Below are 23,229 nucleotides of genomic sequence, written 5' to 3' on the forward strand. Positions count from 1 at the left end.
TGCAAGTGCGTCTCGTCCATCGAGTGTAGAATGTGGATCCCCAAATATGGAAACTCCTGGGTCTCCTATCCAAGGCCTAGGTCTGGTAGGTCCTGGTGATCTAGTCTTTGCATTTTAGTCAGGGGAACACACAGGATTTATCCTTCGAAAACCTAATGCCGGATATGCCTGCAAAGTTATCCAATACCACCAAGATAAATGGCAAGTTGTTCTCTGGCTCGCATAAATAGTACATCGGCATATAGCGAGATCAGGTGTCTGGCATACCCAGCCCACACACCTGCCTCACCAAACTCTGCATTCAGGAACACCACAAGGGGCGCCAGTGCCAGGATTTATAATATTGGAGGCAACAGACAGCCTTGCCTGGTGCCCTGTAGGATCTCCCAGGCAGTTGAAATGTGTTTGCCAGTGTGAACCCTGGGCAACGTACTGGTGTATAGCAACCGCTCCCAGCTCACACATCCTGGGCCAAATGACAATCTGTGCAGCACCGCATAAATACTTTCCCAGCTTTGATAGCATCAAGCAATATTACGGCACAATTCACCCGCTGATGAGACTCCATAATGTACTCTTTCTGGTCCTCGTGGATCAGGAACCATATTACCTGTTAAGGCGGCCAGCCAGCAATTCTGTATCTTAAAATCTCGGACTAACATGAACAGGAGCCTGTAAGAGTCACATTGCTTGGGGTCCTTCTCTGGCTTAAGGATCACCATTGATTCCCTCATGCTGCGTGGCAACTGGCCTTGCTCGAGCTCTTCCTCAAACACCTTGTGCAGCACAAGAGATGTACTCCTTATAAAACTCAGAGAGGAGATCATCTCCCCCTGGAGTCTTCCCGGACCAAATAACACCCAGGATGTCCTCCACAGTTATAGGCTCATCTAATTCTCCAGCCTGTTCGGTAGTAAGCAAAGGGAGCGTAATCTGGAACAGCATGTACCCTACCACATCCACATCAGTAGTCTAGCCTCGTCCATAAAGGGTGCAGTAGAATGCACTAAAGGTCATTAATCTCTCCCTGTGAATGCCATGTCTCAAAACATTCATCTGTGACCGCTATGATCGAGTGTCGGGGGTGTGATTATAACATAACCATGCTAGTAGTCGCCCCGCTTTATCCCCTTCTGCATGTAACCTGGAGGGGTAAATTCCATAATCAAATTTGCTGATCCTCTCCAATGCAGAGGTGCACTGAAAACACAGGGTTAGCAATTCTACCTCTGTCTCCGTATCCGGGGTACCACTGTTTTTAAGTACGTGGATACAGTCTTCCAGGCTCTCAAGCTCCCCTCTCAGGGATTTTCTAATGCCTCCCGATTTAACAATTATTTCCTCCGGAGCACCACTTTGAGCGTCTCCCACACAGTCTCCCATGGAGCAACACTGCCCACATTTCTAAGTATTCCATCAGAGTTCCATCTATGTGGCTCCTGAAGGCCTCATCTAGGAGAGCTAGTCGGCACCGGAAGACGGGCTGCAGCACAAACCCAGTGGACACTGAATGGGGAATGGTCAGATATTGTACGGTCACAGTATGCTGCATCTATAAACTCATGTTTCCTTGTGACATGTTTCCTCCCAACAAAAATATGATCAATTCTGGTGAGGCGCAGAACAATATGAGTAGCTTCGGTTGTTCCTATGGGAGACTCCTCTATACATCCGCCAGTGACAGGTTCTCCAACACGGCATTAAGTGCTATTGAAGCAGGCGACAATTTAGAATGTGAGGTGCTAGATCTAGCCCTTGCTGGGTCTAGTATACGATTATAGTCTCGGCCCCACAAAAACATGACCCCTCACATACCAGCCAGCTACCGTTGCAGTGAACGAAGGAGCTTGAACTTTGCATGGTTGGGTGAATAGGAATCCACTATGTACACTTCCCGATGTTCAATAAAGCCATGCACTACAATGAGTCTGCCCTTGTTATCTTTTTTAGTGCCTATTAGTTGAAAGGGGATAGAGGCAGCTATCCACATCAGGACCTCTCTAGAATATCTCGAGTAAGTGGACCCATATCCTGTACCACCCCACCTGGCAACGACCTTCCCTTGTTCAGTCAGCATCAGGTGGGTCTCCTGTAGTAGTGCTGTAGAACTACTCTTTCTGCGCAGACACAATCTAATACTGTTCCATCTCATATAAGAGTTCAAATCCCCGACGTTCCACATCAGCACCTTAATCATGGCCATCGCAGCTGTATGTGCTCCTCCCTCAACCACCCTGCAAGACTGGCTCCCCCCTGCTGCCTGTGGACGATACCCACCAATTACTGTGCCGTTTCAGGCCAACCTGCCATCTTCCCACAGACGTCTCCGCTGGGGAGGCAGGTACCAGAGTTATGGGACCCGCCAGAAGATGGTAGCATGTGGGGTAACTATACCAGACACATGCCGCAAAGGTCAGCGTAACTCCTTCCAGCAGTCCGACCGATGTTGGTCAACGATTTAGGGTGCATACCTAAGGAATTGGCGCAGAAAAGCAGCATCCTGAGCCCCGTCAGCGAGTCGCATACAATCAATAGTTCACAGCCTCCTATCAGGCTTCTCCACGGCTCCGCCCCCTTTGCTGTCTGCAATTCCATTATGATCAATCCAGTCACTGACCTCATCTGGGGTGTCGAATAGAAAGGTCTTCTCCTAATAGAGCACTTTCAATTTGGCCGGGAAAATCAACATATATTGATGGCCGTGGAGCCTCATCTTTTCCTTCGTTGGCACAAACATATTTCGCTTCTCCTGCACTAGCGGAGTGTAATCGGGGAAAAAACCAAGCTCCAGGTTGCTCCGAAGGATGGATCTGACTCCTCTAGAGTGTTGCACTATAACTTCTGTTTCTGAAGGTGAGGACCCTGGCAATTATAGGTCTCATGTTAGCTCCTGTCGGCAGTCTACACTGCAGCGAGCAATGTGTCCCCTCAATTGTGAATCCCTTGGACAGTTCCCCAGTGCCAATCTCTTGCAGGAGGTTTTCGATAAACATAGTTGGATCACTGCCTTCCTGTCTTTCAGGGAGGCCCAGCATGTGGATGTTGTTGCATCTGGATCTCCCCTCTGCACGGAGCTCCAGAGCAGCGTTACACACCTCCAGGTACCACACAACAGCCTCCAGGTTTGTGGTGGTGGTGGTCACATTGTCAGCCAAAGTGGTTTCCGTGCTCGTCACTCTCTCCGATAGTGAATGCACATCTTGGCGCAGCAGGGTCATGTCAATCTTGATCGCATTAATTATGCTCTTGCAGCACCGCAATGGCGGCCAGAACTCTTTCCTTGTGTTCAGGATCCTGGCCGGTCAGAGCCAGTGGACCAGACCCATCCGTGGTGGCTGCAGGGGGGTCTTCAGCTGAGTTTCTGCTGCAAACAAGTCCAGGATGGGGCCCCTATAGCCCAGTTTGCTCTTGTTAGACAGCATTGTGGCCGCTATTGGGATCCGCTCCTCAGGGTCTCCCCACATTAGTATAAGCAGTGTCACACAAGCCAGGCACAGCCAGAGCAGCCCAGGCCCAGTATAGGCACCAGTCTCCAGGCACGGCACAGGGATCTCGCCTCGCTGGTTCACTGCAGCACACAGGGCCGAGGTAGCCCACCCCAGGCCCACCAGAGTTTGTACCCTGGGCAGCTCTGTAGGCCCCTTCGGTCAAGGAAGCGCTGTGCCTACAGTCGGTACTGCAATAAGTCCCAATAGGGTACCCAGTTGTCCAATGTTAGATCAGTTGGTACGGAATCACACAGGGCAGATCCAACTGCAATTAGCATTTAACAGAGCCTAGAAGACAAAGCGTTCCTACTGATCCACAATAGTATCAAAGCACAGCGCCCCATCTGTTGACTGGAAGGCTGAGCATGGGTTGCACCGGAGAAGAGACCTTCGTGGGGGCAGTGCTCAATGAGCCAGCGTAGGAATGGTTTCTTCTTAGAGGCACAGTGGGCAGAGTGTGCTTCACCTCGCCCTGTCAGTCATCATGCCCCCTCAGTCCTCACATATACTGTAATCAGTTGGAGGGCGGGTGGTGGGATGGGGGATAAGCAGAGATAACGTGGTGTCCAGGAAGCTCCAAACCCACTGCACAAGGGATTCAGCGCAACCTGTTGCGCCTGTCTGGGTGTGTAGTCAGCGCAGCCTCAGGACTCTGCTCCACAGCTCCCGTCCCATCTGCTGCTTCGCCCAGCACAGCCGCAGTCTGCCACAGGCTATTTCTGCTCTGGAGGTGGCGCAGGCACTAGCCGCACACCACAGAGGGGCACCGGGGTGCAGAGCATCCCAGCTGCTGGCTGTCTGGAGTAGCAGCGGGGAGTGCAGCACTTCCAATTCTCCTTTGTATAGCTGCAGTGTATTTACTGCGGCCCTGGGACCAACAAAGTCACTCTCTAGCGACCATCTTGGCACCCGCTCTAAGCGATACTTGCACTCAGCCAAGTGCGCTCAGGAACAGGCTGCCAAGCAACGCAACATGCACATATCTATCCAGGGCAAAATCAGGTTCTCGCACACCATTTAGAAGGATCAAAGGACGGATTGCTGTAGGAGAACTTGCTGTATGCATCTTCACAGCATGGTGTCTGGCAATTCCCCCATGTCTAAACATGGTATATGGTATACCCTCCCAATGCTTGAGCCCAGCACCCAAAAAGCACAAGGAGTAATAGTCTTTACAAAAGAAAACTCTTCAGCGGGCTCGCAGCCAGGTCTGAAGGCCATTTGGCACAACGGTTTTCTGTTGTTGGAGGAAAACACGCAAAAACAACGTTAAATTGAGAGGCTGCGCTGGACCCTTATGTATGCACAGCCTGCCGGCAGAGTAACACTCCACCCTGGACCATCTTCAATGAATGTACTCTCTCTACACCCTAGACCTACTTATATGCGTTATGTAGGACAAATGAACACACTACTCCATGTATCATCACCCTAATATTTTGTCCAGTTTGTATGTCTCTAAAACAGGAGAAGGTGTTCTAACCATCCAGTATCTCTGAAAAAATCATTCACCTGTGACGAAATACCCAGGTTTTTAACTGGGCAAGTAAACTTGTAGTGATGGCCATGGACTACCTTTCTCATACTATAAGATAGATCAAAATTCAGTTTCTGCTTTTATGAAGCAAACGGACAGTTTGTCTTTCTTCTCATAAAGAACAAAACAGTTCAAAACAACTGCAAGAAAAACACCTCTTGGCAGGTTCCCCACCAAATTAAATGGGATCCAGGAGGTATATATTGACCTTGAGCAGTAAGATATGAGTCACAACTTCCTAAATCCAGGCCTGAAAGTTTTGAGATCATGTTCTATTTTGTTCGCTCCTATCTAGGTCCCAAACGTCTCTGGCAATAATACTCACCAAAAAGAAGCAGGAGCCAATGAGTACTGCCTTGATGTTCACGTCCAAATCGAGTGGGAACTGGACTGAGAAGTGCCCGCTTTCCCGGCGTATCATGCCCACAGTGTGGGTTTCATCATTGGACTTCACCTGGGGGCATTGAAGGGGAGGAAAAGAGTTTCCACCAAAGGTGGCCATCAAATTTTATGCTGGGGAAGTCACCACAATGGCTTAAACAAATATAGCAGCTTGTCTAGAGAAGGATATCAACCTGCCTGTATAATTCTCATAAATATTACAACACATACAATCATACAAAATTAAATATATCTAGACCTCTCTTTCTAAGCAGCGCGATATAGGCCAATCTTTACATGACAATTGTCGGCTAATATAAGTTATACTTTTGCTACTCATGTACAGGATGAAACACTTTGCTTTGATTTAATGACCATTCTTGAAAGCGGTTTAATTTTTCCAAAATCAACAAGTGTTGGTGTCAGAGGTATTTTATACAAGAAAAACGTAATTCACATTTCTTGCATTTGCTAGGTATTTCCTATTAGTAAGGCATTCCCAGGTGCAATGTGGTGCAGTTGGTTTTGAGCACCTGTGTGTAAGGCAAATACAACCTGTATTGTAAAGTGGTTTTCAGAACTTCTCGATTGTTAAATTTGCTTTTGATCATTGAACATTTTGAGAGATCTTTCTTCGCCAAACACTATAGGGCAAAACTAAAGAAAGTTAGGGACTGGCTGAGTCAGCGAGTGTGGTGCTAAGAAGGGCCTGTTTTTTCATGTACAAAGCGCACTAGATTCTACTAAACTTTCAATTAACAGCGAGAATTTCAGAAGACCACTTTACAAATCAAAAACCTGTGGAATGTGAGCAAAAATCAGATTGAGAATGGGTGCCTGTTTCTACACATTATGTCAGAAATGTTAAAAAGCACAGAAAAAAAACCATTCTGTACCACTGAAATTATTTTTTGTAAAACCAAACTAGCAAAGTAATTTATTTTTAATTTCCTAATCTATTAAAAATGGAACGCTGCTTCCTTTTATGCATGAATACGTTAAATTTACACAAGGATCCTAAACCTCTTGCTATCAAGAAACATTTATGTTTGAGAATTGACATTGTTTACTTTTTACATTTGCCATATGTATACTATTCAGAGCATGTAAAATAATGTTGAATGTAAAAGTGTTTTTTTACTCTTCCCTAACAGCAGTACAATCACTCAGTGCACTGTAATACTGCGTACAAAAGTATGTTAAAGGAATCACTGAGATGCAATTGTAAACGGAGAAAAGCATATGTTAAATATATCAAAAGTCCATAATTGCGTGTTGCAAATAGCCTGACTAATTTTGGATTTGCCAACACTTGCTCTGGTCTGTTCGTCATTGAATATATACAGAGTAACTCCAGTTCTACTTACATGGGAAGAATAAGAAATGAAAGAATGTTTTGTCTTGCTTGGGACGAGTACAAGCGTTCCAGTGATATTTGGCAATTTCTTCAGATATTCTTACTGTTTCCTTGTTATTGGGACAAGTAGGAGTGTCCCAGTATTGAAGCTCTCTCTCTAATATTTCTCAAGACTTTGTCTTCATTGGATTAAGTAAAAGTGTTCCAGTAGTATTTCTTCAGATATTTTTACGGTTTCTTTTTACTAGGACGAGTATGAATGTCCCAGTAATGATTTCAGGTCCCCCTGCAGGTTTCCAGTTTTCCCACCCGTTACCTTGCTATGTCGGGGCAACGTCACCGGGATGTGCACTGGATGGGGGTTTCCTCTCGTCTGGTTGGCTTCTCTCCTCTGCTGCAAACGGCTCTTCCATTCCTTCTTCCGTTTTCTCGTTGCGTGTTTTGGTGCAGGCGGAATCAGCGTTGTGGTTTGATCCCCTGGACCACCGCATTTCCGTTGCGGTCACACCACCACCTTCCTTAGCCTCGGGACGCTTTGGGCTCTTTTCAATTTCTTGCGTTCCCTTCTCTTCTTCATCGTAGGCGTGTGAATCGCCAGTTACACGACTCTCCAGCATAGGACGCTGTATGTCCAGTTTCTCTTTCACAGATGTCAAACAGCTCATTTGAACTTCCTGGTTTCCCTTTTTGGAGTCCCCGCCTCTCAGTTTTATGACGTGTTAAGGGGACTTCCCCGGTGTATTGTCAAAGTCTGTTTTCACTAGCGGATACATGCTCTGTATTCTTCCAATGTGCTTCTTCGTCCCAGTACTATCTGAATTTTCTACTGTAGATGTCAGTAATGTGTTTGACGGACAACAGCAAACTTTGATTGACTCTTCATCTTTTTCTTCAAATATGGCATTGAATGAGCTTTCTCATATAATGTGGCCTAAGGAGTTCCTTCCCAGAATGGGAGTCCTTGTCTCCAGAGGGGAAGTCTCTCCCGGCAAGGTCCCACTTGCATCTACCCTAGGGAGGGTATTGCATTGTGGGCTCACCTCCCTAGCCTCATATGGAGAGGCTCCCCACTGGGGAGAAGTGACTTAATCCCGCGATTCGTCACTGAAGTTAATATAAAGTGTCTCCTGAGCTATTCCACAGTTATTCATATTAATCTCCAACTTACTTTTACTAAACCAGGAGTAAGTCGTAGGCACTCATAGTACCTTCTTTGTCAATCGACCCCGCAGGTTTTGCGTATTAGATTTTGAGAGGGATCCTTCACAAACCACTCCTAACACTCTGTGCAAAGATCCACACCTGCATATTTGGCTCAAGCACTCAAGAGGTCTGATGAGAGGCATCTTCAGCAAAGAGCCTCCATGATTTGAAGTCCCTTCCTACAAGAAAGTAAAAGCCTAAGTAAGCCCCTATTCAAGGTAGCGTGCATTTGGCATGATCTTGAAATGTAACTGAGGATTGAGAACTCCTACCTTACTTTTAGTGAACCACTAAAACCTGATCTTTTTTAGTTTATTGATCACAGCTTTACATTAACAACGTCTTGTTGCTTAATTATCTCGACTCAACTACCTTTTATTGTAAATGCATTTTCTTAATCAACACTGCAATTTTTTGTATTCTTCAAACAAAGTTTGAAAAGATGCTCCGAGACATTTGCAGTATAGAATAAAAAAATAAACATATTTCTATCAGATGACCATCAATGTTTTTTTCCTTCAGCTTCAAGACATGTTCTCCTAGACTAGATACACCCATGTGATGTATGCCAATGCCCTGTCGCCCTTTGAATTTCCTCCACTTCAATGTTTTCCCAGCCCTCCTTTCTTCCATCCCCTTCCTGGAGTTCCTTTCTTCCACTTTTATTAGGATAGACCTATCCATTCTTTCCATGTGTCTCTCTTCATCCTGCTAACCTTGTCCTTCTTTCCTTTGCTTCTCTCTTCATTTATTTATTCCCTCAGACTTGTGTTTCCCTTCTCTACTTTCTGGTACCTTCTCACCTCCCACTCGTTAATTTTGCCTGTCTTCATTCAGGTCCCTTCTCTATATATTCTTCATCCTCTTCTCTTGGTTCACCTGCCCCTCATCTCTCCACCCTCCATCTCTTCACTTTGTTTATCCTTTTCCCCCAATATTATTCCTAGCCTTTTTGATTACTGTTATACGCTTTCTTTTTTACATCAGCCCTTCCATCGGAATTCATTTTCCTCTTTCTACAGTTATGACATCACTCTCCCTTCTTGCATTCCCTTCCTGCCCACTTCCATTTTTATTTTATTTTGGGTATTTATTGAGTGCAATCCCAACTTTGGAAAGCACAACGTGCAGCACATTGGTAAGGGTTATCTGCATACATTAACATTTACAGTTACTTGGAAATATGCGTAACAGGGCCTAAAGGGGGTGTGGGATGGATAATGTGGCGGTTCCATTTCTTGTGTTTCATTCATTGACTTCTCCAGCCATAATTACCTATATTAGTTCTTTCTTTTGTGCAACCTCCCTTCTTTACTGTCAATCCCATACCTGATTCGCTGCCCTTTCTATTACCCCATCACTCCTTACCTCAAAGTTCACATCACCAAAGAGGTTGGTTTGGAAGCCGGGGCCAACAACCACCAGGACTGTTTGCTTGGTTGCATTCTGAATAGAGAGGCTGGTCACAAAAGTGCTCCAATTCCACACGCTGTATCCAATGATGTTGCCCGGTGGACAATGGATCTCGAGCTGTAAAGGCAGAAACACATGAATAACCAAGAGCTTAACATGATAATTGTATTGCTGTTATACAGTCTTGAGCAGGCAGTGGGTGTAGGTGTCAGAGTATAGGCCACAGGGCTCTCTTTGGACATGAGACCGATACCTGTGCTAGAACAAATGGACAGGAAGGCACTTTTTGCAAAACAATAACATGCGTAGTAGAATTTACACTATGGAGCAAATGTGATGTCCACATGTCAATAGACTGCACAGATGTATAAGTATGGTCTGATGTAAAAATGTAACTTCATCAGAAGGGGATTTGGAGAAGGTTGAGCCTCGTAAAGGCTTGGTCTGCCAATTCAATTGTGTTCCGTCAGCAGAGAAATTCCCTCTTCACGGTTTATGGTCATTGCATCGAATTCCTTGTATCTAAATGCATTTGCATCAAATTTTTTCCATATACAAAATTAGCATCAAATGCATTTTTTTTTAATTTTTTTGGGGGGCGGTTACCTCCCCAAAATTCCTATTTTTTACCCTTTAAAATCCTCCTGAACAAAAATTAACCCTTTACCCCCCCAAAAACATGCATTCGATGCACATTTTTTAATGAAAAAAATTTGATGCAATGACCAGATACCCCTCTTTAGTTATCAGTGAGAGGCATTTGAATATATCCATAGGTTTTTAAGAGAATTCCCTGCAACATGGATCCTTGTGGCTTTTGACATTTCATGGATGTACTGTCACAAGCTCAGAATTCAGAAGACAAGTCCCTTTCTATCTAGTGCCCTTGTTACATACTTAATATCCACTCTGGGCGGGACGGTGACAGTAGTCCATGAGGTCTCAGTTTGGGCATGAAGATAACAGACAGCAGTTTTTGCCGGTCTAGGCAGAGACCAGAAATAAGGGAGGGATTTCAAGAGCAGAAAGTCGAAAGGGCACATTCAATAGGTAGCATGGAAGCCCAGTAATAATAGTCAGGTCCAATTTGCGGAACACAGAAGAATAACCTTTACTGAAAATGGTATTGAGAAATTAAACAGGTGGGTCCTGCATCGAGGATTTAGAGAATTTAGAAATTATGCAAGGCCCTGCCATGCATAGAGGGGAAGGGTGGGATAGGCCAGGAAATGCTCAACTTTGTGGATGGTGGTACCTGGTCCTCATTTTCACCCCATTCGTTACCCTCAGAGGCACCCCAGTATTTTCATCCCACAGTCCCTCATGAAATCAGCTGAGATGCTGTAATCAGACAGCATCTCCGCTAATTAATGTCCTCCTGCAGACTTAATGATTGCTGCAGGAGGAAGATGATTCCCCATTAGATAGTTGTATAGTGGGATGCTGAGAAGAGGTTTACTTCCACCAGTTCAAGCCTGGTATGAATATTAGTGTAGGGCTGCTAATCTCCACAAGTGTACAGTCCCCCTGCATTAGACTGTATAATGCACCCATATAATACCCGTTTTCCATCATTCTTATTTCTCTTTACATGTCAGCTTCACCATCGTGTATGGAAGGATTAACGATTGGGTCAGCCACAGGCATTAAGCCCCCAACTTTTACGATGCAGATCACTGCTACCTTACCCCTGTGTGCACAGTTGTCTGACCTCCTTAGGTTGGGCTGCATAGAAGTAGCAACCTCTGTGACCAAACACACAAGGATATGGGACCCATGAATCCTGTAGGCGCTTACGTTAGGGGAGCATGTGCACTGGCAGGGCACCAAGAGCTGCATCACTTCTTTGTTGTTGTTGTCAGCGATATGGAAGTTGTAGGGAGGACCACAGCATACAACCTCCTGCTTGCCAGTAAAAATCCTCTGGCCCAAGGTGTTCACCAATTCGTAGTTCCGGCCCCATCTCTGCGCACTGGAAACTGAAGCAAACATTATTAGATTCCATCCAGCGACATCCAAGCACTGCTGGTCACAATTATATGCAGAGGCACAAAAGACAATAACCCAGTCATATTTGTCATCATATCATCAGCCAGGGACGAGTGAAGGTTCAAGTCTTGTTGGTCAGCAAGGAAGACTCTAAAGCACAAACAAGATCTTAATTGTATTCATCGTCATTATCGACATGCGCAGAACATTAATTACGAAGAACAGTTTAAAGTAACACGTGTGAGGTTGTCCACCCTTCCCCAATTATTACTAGGATCCTAGGCCTGTGTATAGGAATTTCTGCTGTTAACACAAATTCTGCGAGGTACCATTCAAAACAGAACCTTTAGTTGTTACAACCACAAACGGGATCATCACAGATAGCTTAGAATTCTTAGGGGACTTTCCCAGATCTTCCCATGGGTCACAGTCAGAAGGGGTCATTATTAAGGCCTTGGGCATAAAGAGGGGCTTCTGTCCATAGCACCAACAACCTAAAAAAAAGAAAAGCCAAATAGAAAAAAGTGTCTGTGCTTGAATTCCCAATGAAGCAAAAGCAAAAAGAAAATTCGAATGGATTGGGACCTCCCACGTATTCCTCATCTTTGATATATCCAAGTCTGCTTACAGCTTGCTTCACGATTTTATTTTCATAGGGTCCAGCGTCACGCAGCGTCGAGTTAAGGTCTTTGACGGCCTCTGTAGCGTCCCTTGCCGTAACGTCGACGCTGGTATATGAAGCGCGCACGCTAACCGTTATCTGAATTCTGTTGTTCAGGTATCACCTCAGCGAAAAATTGAACTGTGTTTCACTTCGATCAAGTTCGATTCGATATTCATTCCACATGTTCTCAACAACGAAGACAGGTTTTAAACGGTGTGCAGACAGTGTGGCACAAATGTCCATAATAGACCCTCGCTGTGTCTGCCTGTGGTGTTTGGGGACAGGCCGCAAGTTGGACAACTGTGGCTCATGTCAATCCATGACAGTCAAGGCCTTGAAGGAAAGGAAGGGTAAACTTGATGCAGGTAAACCCTCTCCCAAATCCCCATCCATTAGCTGGTCCACAAGAAAGTCGTCTTCCAACTGGAGGGATGCATCCCCCCAAAAAAGCACCCTAAACATCAGAGGCGCTCGGATCGAGATCACAACGCTCGTCATAGTCTTCCCACAAGACTCATATATAGATATTTTTAATCATTGATCGACCATTTGGCCGAGTCAGAACTCTTTTTACTGATAAGACACAAACATTGGAGGCGGGAATATTAAAGTAGAAATCCGACCACCAATGGATGTGCACCTTACTTTTTAGCATAGGAAAGTAGTGAGAGAGGAAAGGGATAGGCTTTCTACACCCCATTTGTAGTCGTCACACCAGCGACTCCTAGGGCTGAAGTGATAACTACATATGTAGAATAGCAACACAGGGCAAACTAGCTATTGCAAAGGGACTTAGATGTAGGAATAAACCCCCCTCAACAAGAATTCCTGTCAATTGTGTGTTATAGTATCAATAGTAGACACAGACACAATGGATACAAGTTTTGAAAACCTTCATTTTGTTGTTTTGGTTGGGTTGGTAGAAATCCTAAGTGGCCCTAACTCTAGAATGGGAGTAGTCTCGACCATTAAAAAAAATACAAACAGGTCCAAGTCAGTCTAGTCAAAATAAAAAGGCCTATACCAAAAAAAACTAACCTTGCCCTCCTTCTCAATTGACAAATGTGTTAAGGGAATACAAAAAGAAAAATAGTGTCTTAAAAGAAATGTCAGAATGGCTTAGTTAACAACTCCCTTCCCCATGTTCAGTAGTACGGGGTCTTGAGAGTTTCTTAAAAAGGATAGGTAGATGGAAAAGTTCTATCAGTCTTGCACACTCTGGCTTACTGGTGCAATTCAAAAGTTCAGGCTGGGGTTTCAAAATGTATGGCAGTTCAATTAATTCCTTAGGCTTCGCCCGCCTTCTCATAAACACACAGTTCGACTCTTGACATTCATTTTGCTACAATTTAACACAGGCTTCCCTCCGCTGGGCTCGAGCCTGCCTCTCTTTTCACATTCACCTTTTTACTTTATCACAGTTCAGCACAGACTTCCCTTCGCCGGGGTCGAGCCTGTCTTTCTCTTTGCGAGGGTTCCCTTCCCTGCGTTTTGTCTTTGTAACTTTTACTGTTGAAGACTTTTGAAACTGCAAGGCTTTTACATAGACCGCTGCATGACCACTTCAACCTCTGTTTAAGCAATTCAATAGTCAACAATCTTCCTCAACTCGCAATGCTTGGTACTTGTAGTTTCTTATTCTCTTAACTTTGCCCTCTTGACCTCTTTCAAAGTTCATATACTCTGCCCTCAGTATATTCAGAGTTCACATAATTTGCTTTTCACTTATTCAACTTTCGCTCGGGATCACAGATACTTTCTTGCCTTCAGTTCCCATTTAATACACATAGAACATTTAATACACAAAGAACAATTCACAGAGACTTTCGAATGTGCGATTCCACCTCGCAGGACCACTGTTACTTTGTATACTTTTGTCATCATTCAACAATTGTCCTTTCCATTACGCATTTTATCGGCACACATGCAACCTTCAACTTTTGGTTACAGCTACATTTGCTTTACACAAACTGGGCTTTTGTTGCCTCTGATAAATCACTGGTCGTGTTAATTGGGCTGCTCTCTACAGCGCCTTTCATGCAGCAGTCAAGGCCTTTACTAACGTTTCCTCCGCTTCTCCCCAACTTTGTCGTTCACCCGGGAGGGTAGCGGGCTGCACTGAAGCATCTTGAAGGTTGCTCCCTTCCGCTCACTCGGTTTCAGTCTTGAAACACTTACGACTTCCCTTAAGTGTGGAAGTCTCGCCTGACCCTCTCTCGTTCCTTGCAGCTGTCAATAGGCCCCTTGGCCTTCCAACTTCCATAGCCTGGTTCACGCTGCACCGAAAGAGTTGCTCCTTCTCGTACCCAGCATCGCTCAGAGTGCGCCTGTGCGCACCACCTTTTATCCTCACAGGGGGTGTCAACAAGTGGCAGGTGTGTATAGTTAGGATTACGGGCCTGACTGTGCCTGGTCAGGGACAGAGCCATTGCAAGTCAGTAGAGGTAAGCTTCCTGGCCTTATTCCTCATCCTCCTTGGCTCAGTAGTGTTGTCAATGTAAAGTGGGGAGGAATTATGGGAGCTGTAGTGGGAGCTGTAGTTTCCATAAAATAGGCGGGGATAGGGGTTAGATGGGTTGTAGAAAGGGGGATTACCATGTCTCACCATCGGGTGCTTCTCCCCCACTCCCCAAGGACCGCCTACCCAGGTGATCCTCCCTCGCTTGACCACCCCCAGGGTCGGGATCCAAAAGCGATGGCCTTTCCCTGGCCACCTGAGTACGGGATCCCAGCGGACTAGGCTGTGAAACGCCTTCTGGTTTTTCACAGGGTGTAGCTGCCCTTGCAGCAAACCATATACCGGAGGAAGAAGAAAGGATGGGTATTTAAGCCTTATCCATCCAAGACAGAATGGATGCCATGAGGCAATACATACAGTATAGTCTTGATACATTAGGTTTTGTGAGTAGGTCTATGGCTGCCAGTACTGTGCTTAGACTTATGTCAGGGCTCAGAAACTCAGGTTTTTCGGCATATGTCCAAGCTCGTTTGCTGGACATGCCTTTTGATGGAACAATTCTATTTGGTGAAAAGGCTGACAACAGCCTAGAGAAGCTGCAGGCTTCAAGGGCAGCAGCAAAAATCTTTAGAGGCGGAAATCAGACAACCACAACCCTCAGGACAAGGGTGGAGAGGACACCCTTTTTGTTTCTATTCCTCCATCGCTAGAGGAAGAGAGCAATTCTCACCAAGGGTTGAGATGACTGCTCCTCGTGGAGCCAGAGGAAGAGGGGTAGATCTCTCTGTGCAACACCCACATTGTTACCCTTTGCTGTAAGTTGAAAATGACTCCCTCACCCGGTCTATAGTATGAGGCAGACTGTCACAACATCTCCGGAGTTGGCAAAGCATAACTTCGGATGCATAGGTGCTACAAACGGTAGCTGACGGTTACTGCCTTCCATTCCTAAAGAAACCCCCAGTTTCCCCACCCCCGAAAGACAGATCTACCTTGATTTCAGATCCGCTTCTCCAACAGGAGATTCTTATCCTGTTGGAGTAAGGTGCAATAGACCTGGTACCTGCAGCGGAGAGAAACCAGGTACTCTCCCTACTTCCTAATTCCCAAGAAAGACGGAGGAGTGCAACCCATGTGGACTTGAGATGCTTGAACAATTTCCTCAGGAAGGACAAGTTCAAGATGGGAACTCTTTCGAAGATCCTTCAGGCCCTTCGACTCCAAGATTGGTTGGTGTCATTGGATCTTCAGGATGCTTACTTTTATGTGCCCATTCATCAGAAGTACAGAAAGTACCTGGGGTTTGCGGTTCTCATTAACAGTTTTGGGTTCTGCCATTCGGTCTCACCTCAGCCCAGATTAGGACAGTGGTGGCAGCTAGTCTAAGGAGGGAGACATCTACCCCTACATGGATGATTGGTTAATCAGGGCTTGTTCTCCGGAACATGCTCACAGTCACCTCAGTCGCACCTGCCATTTTCTCCACGAGCTGGGCTTCTCCCAAGAAGCTTCAAGAAGTCCCACTTGACACCTTCACAGAAGCTTCAATTTATTGGAGCAGTCTTGGATTCAGCCTCCGGAAAAGCTTTGCCACTAGAGTTCAGGGCTCAAAATCTCTCGTATATGGTCCAAAGATTTCAGAGTGCCCAATATCTCCCAGCATTCGACTTCCTAAGGTTGCTTGGCCTCATGGCATCCTGCATTTTTCTGGTGCCAGACACCCGTCTGAGAATGAGATCCCTTCAGTGGGCTCTCAGATCCCAGTGGTCTCAATTCTCTGGCAGAATGATGGACCTTCTTCAGGTCCCAACAAAGGTCACTCAGGATCTCCGTTGGTGGGCCAGCCGAGAGAATGTGATGAGAACCTTTTTGGCAACCATGGTCGTAGATGACAGTTGTGACAGATACAAAAGGGGCATCTCGTTCAGAGAGTTAGGGGGAAGTATTGGGGAATATCAGGGGACCACATGGAAAAGACAAACATGGGAGACAGCGGCATGGAAAGAAGAGCGGCTGTAAAAAGGAACACGAGCAATAAAGAAACGTGTGTTTTTAGAGCAGTGCTGACAGGGGCAGGAAGCAGCCACACGGCATAGAACCACTTCTAGAATGCATCAAGAAACTCCAGGCAGTCAGGTTAAGGGCGTTTCACCCATAAGAGAACCTAAAAGTGTCCTTCGCACCATTCACCTTACTCAGTAGCATAGCAGGCTTTGATGAAAGAGTGCAACGTGTCCCTCATAGGATGCGCAGTGAGGAGAAACACTGGTTTGGTTGTTGGACGTGCACAGGTTTTTGCACATTATGAATAGAAAAACGATGCATTCCAGAGTCAAATAGTGGCTGCAAGCATGCGGCTTTATCACAGATGCCCATCTGGAGTGTGTCTTGAAATTAGTACGATTGTCAAGGCTCTCTACAGAGAGAGCAAGTTGTCCCATGTCAGATGGACAATAATCAAGCCCTCCGATTTAATCGGACATCATACTGCATTCCGGTGTAGTTCTCCACTTACACAATAAGTGCAGGAATTCAAAAGGATTTCTGCTCAAAGCTGAAGTGCCAATTAAGTGGCTTCATTCTATAGGGCAAGGTGCACATGCATGCATATCTGCAGGGCCGTCTCTGCCTTTCATCCTTATGCAGTCGAAAAATGAGAACAATTTAGTTGGGTAAAAGTAACATTCGGGACAATGCTCTGACTATTTGCACTCAACATGATGCAGTGAGGTTTCCTCCTTGTGTCATTTAGCTTTCAGGCAACTTATCCAACATACAGCCTATGGGCAGTAATGTGGTCCGCCAATCATTCAGAATGGAGCTCGGACATGCAATGGGGACCTCTGGTTCAGAGACTGCAAAGGAAGCACCATGAAACAAAATGGTAAGAGTTGTCTGTACTCTCTGCAGTTCACATTCCATGCCCCATCCACAGCTGCTTCCTAATTGGTGCTCAGGAGCTAGGATATGGACTATCTCTTGCAATGCAGCATGTGTGCGTGTGTGAAAAGAAGAAAAGCTGGAAGAAGCAGCATGGGTGATTGGCGCCGGAGAACCATGTGTCAACAGAGTTGAAAGTCAGAGTCTCTTGGGTGGGTAAGTATGAGCAGGGACCACATCTGCGGGGCAGTACATCCATATGAGTGTCGGTGCCATTCTCACGATTTCCCTTCCAGGCAAATGAGGCACTGTATGGCATTACATCACATTTATAACTGTGATTGGCATAGCATGGCAGGTCTTAGACTTGTTAAACTGTACTCTACAAATAGTGCTGAAACCAGTCATTTGAGGCATAAACTGGCATTAGAGGGGCATTTTAGGTTGAATATGATTGTGGCACATACACACGTGAGACTGAACTTTGCATATGGTTACTATGGGTCTCATTAAGAGTTTGGCAGTGCCGGAAAAAAGTGGAGGTAATTCCGTTACACCTATTTTTCCCACATCGTCAAATTACAGGTTTACGTAGAATTACCACCGGTGGAATTGCGAGTGGTAATTACGCCTAATTATGGAGGAAAGGTGGAGGATGTACCTTCAGCACAATGCTGGCATTGAATCCTACTCTTTTCGTCCCAAAAATTGGCAGAATTACCACTCGTAATTCCACCAGTGGTAATTCCAACAAAAATCCCCAATGTGTTGCTACGGACTCCAGAAAATGGGGATTTACGCTGCCGTAAATCCACAGGACCAAGTGGTGGTAACTGTAAATCTGTTTGGTGGTATCTCAGAGGATTTACCTCAGAAATATCTCCAAACTCGTAATGAGGCCCAGATCTGGCATATGGGGCATTAACTGGCATTAGATGTCATTACTGGTGCATTTGAGGCTTCACTTGGAAACCTCTGTCAGCATCTGAACATATATAGTATTTTCCTTGTATATATTGTTGCTCTTACATTTTCTTGGGATATTAAATACCTTTTCCTGACCCATATCATTGTCACGTCCCATGAAGTCATTAGCGTCAAAGATCTTTGGACACAACTCCCTAGTGCAATATCGATTCCTGTGAGGTCTTAGAGTTTGAGTTGCTGGCCCAATTGGTGATTCAAAAAGTTCACAATCCAGTCCCACATCAAAATATGCAAGATAAACACACTATCAACTGTAATGGTGTTGTCAGAGAAGAGCGTGAAAGCGCATGAAGATGGCTGGTTAGGATTGCTCCCTTCTTCAACACACATTGAGGGACAGAGATTTTCTTGGGAAAAAAAACAGGACTTTCCCCAAAGTTCGGAACACCCCCTTACTCCTACAATGATGTGCACTTCCCTAAGCATACCCATCACTAGAACTAGGCCATTAATGGTCAAAGGAGTTGGACCGTAAGAGTAGGGAGGGTCTGCGTAATATTTCCCGGGCATTGGCCGAGCACACTTTTTGGCTACCTGAGTTGGCATGAAGCTCAATGAGAAGGTGGCCATTGGCCTGGCCTCTCCAGGCCAAACTAAATCCCTCCCCATCCCAATCTCCTACTCCCTTCCCATCCTGCCCAACCTACCTACTTTTGAGAAGTAGATGCAGTATTACGTAGCATGGAAAGAATCTAGAATACGTAATACAGCTTGTCAGTGGATCCTTTCCCACTCATAGCTCCCTCACTTTCTCCCACCCATTCTATCTCTACAGGGCTTTGAAGTGCCTTTGGGTGGTGTTAAGTGGCATATAAGTAACCTTATATAACATACATACATTCATAAAGATAGTCAAGTTTAATATTTTGCAGTACTCTGGTTTATTCTCCCTCAGATGCGGTTGAAGAAATTGAGAGAAAAGATTAAGGAAAGGCAAGAGACTTACATTTTTCATTGACTACAACTTGATCGATCTGAAATAGAAAAAAAACAATTAAAACAGGGTCTTACTAGTATCGACACATTCTATTCTCTTTAAGTGAGGCGTATTACAGTGGTGGCATTGGTAGTTATGCAGAACACAGACAATTACAAGGAAGGGCAGGTGGTATCTGGCACTGGGATTCCAAAGCATTTTTTAACATCGGCTTTTACCAATAAACAGTGGGAGAAAAACACAGCACATTCAAGATGGCCGACATTTGGTCTCACTAATTGGTGGGCAACATCGCTGTAAAAAGAGGGAGTCTTAGAACTTTGGAAGAAATTAACATTGTATGATAATTTACATCAAATAACCTGAGGTACTACTGGTGCTTTGAAAAGGAGGGAGACATCAACAAGTCCTGTCAATTGTCTGTTCATGTGCCTCGACTCCCTGATTCAGACTAGGAGCTCCAAGCGGTCTGTGTGCTGCGACAAACCTGAGGGTGTTCTCAATTATAGACCCCGGGGATCCTTCAGTAAGGTGGCCAGGAGAGGGCCATCGCACCTGGTTCCCAACCATGGGGGTGGACAAGCGAGGGAGGATCACCTGGGCAGGGGATTCTTGGGGACTGGGTGAGGAACGCCCTCGGGCGAGACATAGTATCCCTCTCTTTTCCGACACAGCCCTACCTGAAATTCCCTCAGTCTTTGTGGCATACTGCCACCAAAGTTCCCTCCTACCCCAGCACTTTTCCTTAAGGAAAAGAAGGCAAAAACATCATGGGAAACCAAAACCGTCCCTAAATCCGAATACAAACTTTATCTCTCCTTCCTTGAAACCCAGAGGATATAAGACAAACCTAAGAAAACCCATTTATCCACAATCACAAATTTAACTTCCCCGTCCTCTTCCATGGCCTCTTCCCTGTAGCGTCAACTCACGGGCCTAAGGTAAGCTCTGTGGTCTGCACTCGGCCATAGGCACTTTTCTCACTTTTATTTAGATTGACAGGCCTTTTTGCAAAAATCGGAAAAAGAAAAATGAAAAAAGGTTTTGCATCATTTGTTCAGTGCATTAGAAACGCAGCAACTTGCTGGCAAAGCACGCTTTTTGAATGCACGTCTTTCTCACCCAGCATACAACTGTGTATGCTGCAGATTTTGCTCAGCTTGTGAGCCTTGTCCACCATTTGCAGGGGGTCTGAAGCACTTTTCAACATGTGGCTCCGTGATTTTACTGCAGCCTCTTTAGTCTGCCCTGTCCTTCTGCCATTGTCTACCTTTGAGTCATCTACCAATTGCTGTGACCGTGAGGAGGGAGCCGGCCTGTTCTTCAAAGGCCCACTTCTAAGGCCCCAGTCTACTCCCTGTCCGCTACATGAATCTACTACCACACGCTGACCCTCCCTCAGGCTGCCTAACTCACCCCGCTATGAAACTGGACTACCAAGACTCTCTTACTTCCCTCTCCATGGGTTAGTTCCCTCTTTCTGCTTACCCTTTCGCTTCCCTTCATTGACCTTCACTCTCCCATCTGCCTGCTCCAACTTTTCTCCCTGTATGCTCCCTAACACTTCTCTTTTCAGCAGCCTCCTCTAAATCATACATCATTTCTATTACCTATTGAGTATGGTGCCTAAGCATTTGCTTTTGGTATTCACGTTTGGGTGTGTTTAGTACAGTCAAATTTGGGTGTGTTTAGAGAAGTCAATTTTACGGTGTGTTTTGTAAAGTCAAATTTGGGTGTGTATTGTAAAGTCAAATTGGGTGTGTTTTGCATTCTACTTTGGACCTCAGTTGTAACTTGCTGCCCAGTGACTGTTCCACACCGATGTACTTGCATATTTTTCACACTGCCCCCTCTCTCTACCTGCCCATGGCTCCATCAGTTTCTCCTATCTACTCCAACTGCTTCCCTATCAACTATCCTTCCCTTCTCACTAAGTCTGGTAAGAAGAACTTTAAAAAGGATATCTTGGCCTCCACCCAGGTCTCCCCCATCGCTGATACCTATTCCAGCGCCTCTGCCAGACAAACCCTCACTGACATCCTCTTTGCCGTTCCTTCGCCTGTTCTCTGAACCCCTCATATGATCTCTGTGCTCTGACCTGTTTCGTTCTCTCCCATTAATGGTGGCACCTGCTGGGTAGTCCTCATGGATTCCTTTGACTCATCCAGAGTCATCATTAATGTCTACCTAAATGGCACTGTCATGGTGCACGGCCCTCAGGCTAATCTCCTCCTCTTTGATAGGCGGTTCCCTCGTCTTATCAACTTCCTCTCATCTCCAGCTGTCCCCTACTCTCCTCCCTTGCCCTCTTCTCCCTCCTCCTCTGCCCCATCTCAAGTCCCCTCCCCACCTCTGTAGGTCGTACCTCTGATATGTACTCCTCCCCGGAAGGTCTTTAAGGCTGGCAACCTTCTTCATCTTGCCACTCTCAACTCTCGCTTGGCTGTCAAACACTCCTCTGACATCTGCCACCTCCTAGGAGAACTTGACCTCAATGTCCTTGGTTTTACCTAGACATGGCTCAGGGCCAGCTCTGTCACAAGCTTTGACACTCTCCTCCCTGACGGCTACTAGATTCTCTCTGTCCCCAGATCCAGCCCCCCCCCCCCGGCCCCCTGGACTAATCACCTCTTTTCTCTCTGTTCTCTCTGAGTGGGCTGACTTCTCCTCCGCCCTCCTGGCCTCCACCACTCAACTCCTCCTCCTTGGAGACCTCAACATCCATCTTGATTCTCCCTGCTCCTCATCGGCGCTCTTTTGAGACCTCTGCGATTCACTCTCCCTCACTATCCTCCCCTCTGGCTCGACTCACTCTACTCGTCACACACTTGTCTAGATCTCCTCTGGCCTCCCCCATCTACTCGCCTCACCACTCCTCTCTCCTGGAGTGATCACTGTCATGATGCCTACCTCCAAGGAGCCAGGCCGGGCCCAGCAACCCCAGAGGCAGACATCATTTTCCCCAGGGAAGTCTCAGCGGGCCCAAGTCGGGGCCCTTTGGACTCAGTCCTGGCGCCTTAGGCGCCAGGCTCATAGCGGACCCCAGTCCTGGCGCCTAGAAGAGGATATGTGTTTAAGTGCTTGGGTGCACACTTACCTGATGCAGACCTTGCTGCTTCATCCAGGCCCTCTTGAGGCCTGAATGGGACTACTTTACCTGTAGGACTACTTCACCACCCGGGTGTGGTCGGGGAAGGATACATACCTGATTGGTGGAAGGATACATACCAGGAACTTCTTCCAAGGCTATTTAAACCCCACCCGAACAGCCACACGTGCTTCGCGTTGTTCTGCACCTAGCAGCTGGACGCTCACCGTGTCAGCTCCTGCATCCTGACTTCAGCCACGCCTGCCAGCACCCTGGAACACCTGCAAGGGGAGAAAGGAAGAGAATAGGAGAAGAAAAGCCCTTACCTGCTAAATCTGCATCCCGGAGTCATTTCTCCAACGGCCCTGAAAAGGAAGACATCATTTTAAAGGCATTTTGTTTCGATCACTGCAGCGCTGCATTTTACTCACCTTTGCAAGGCGCTTCCATCTTCAGCAGCGATCTTCCGAATTCAGCTACGCCCCGGCGCCTAGAGGAAAAAAGACAAGAACAAAGGTGAGAGGGAGAAAAGGAATAAGGAAAGCTCAGTTTCCTTTTAAGTCTTACCTGTTGGATTATTCCCACTGCATTTCGGGTCCTGCCGCTTCCTGGCATCTCCGGACCCCGGCCCCTATGGGGAAAAAAGACAAAGACATTGAATGAGCGAATGCAAAGACATTACCTGAGCGCTCATCCAGAACTGTTTCACTTCGGGTCGGCGCCATATCTCCGGCACTCCGAACCCCGGCCCCTAAGGGGAAAAAGACATAAGCATTAGCGCTTGCTGCAATTAGACAACGAACATTATTATTCAGCTTGAACTTTTGAACAGAACTTTTACAGCGCC

General features: G+C 46.1%; 1 protein-coding gene across 5 annotated transcripts in view; it reads right to left on the reverse strand.

Moving 5' to 3' along the window:
* The window catches only part of LOC138566887 (phospholipid scramblase 3-like), a 300,635-nt gene that overhangs the window by 151,786 nt on the left and 125,620 nt on the right, over window positions 1–23,229 (reverse strand). For all 5 annotated transcript variants that reach the window (XM_069644631.1, XM_069644623.1, XM_069644635.1 and 2 more), the window contains 4 exons: window positions 19,304–19,331; window positions 11,177–11,358; window positions 9,335–9,496; window positions 5,351–5,479 (listed from right to left, as the gene is read on the reverse strand). In XM_069644631.1, coding sequence (XP_069500732.1) covers window positions 5,351–5,479; window positions 9,335–9,496; window positions 11,177–11,358; window positions 19,304–19,331 — 501 coding nt within the window. The remainder of the gene's footprint in view (window positions 1–5,350; window positions 5,480–9,334; window positions 9,497–11,176; window positions 11,359–19,303; window positions 19,332–23,229) is intronic.

Source organism: Ambystoma mexicanum, chromosome 1p (genome assembly GCF_040938575.1).
Source record: "Ambystoma mexicanum isolate Mex_15411 chromosome 1p, UKY_AmexF1_1, whole genome shotgun sequence".
NCBI lineage: Eukaryota > Metazoa > Chordata > Amphibia > Caudata > Ambystomatidae > Ambystoma > Ambystoma mexicanum.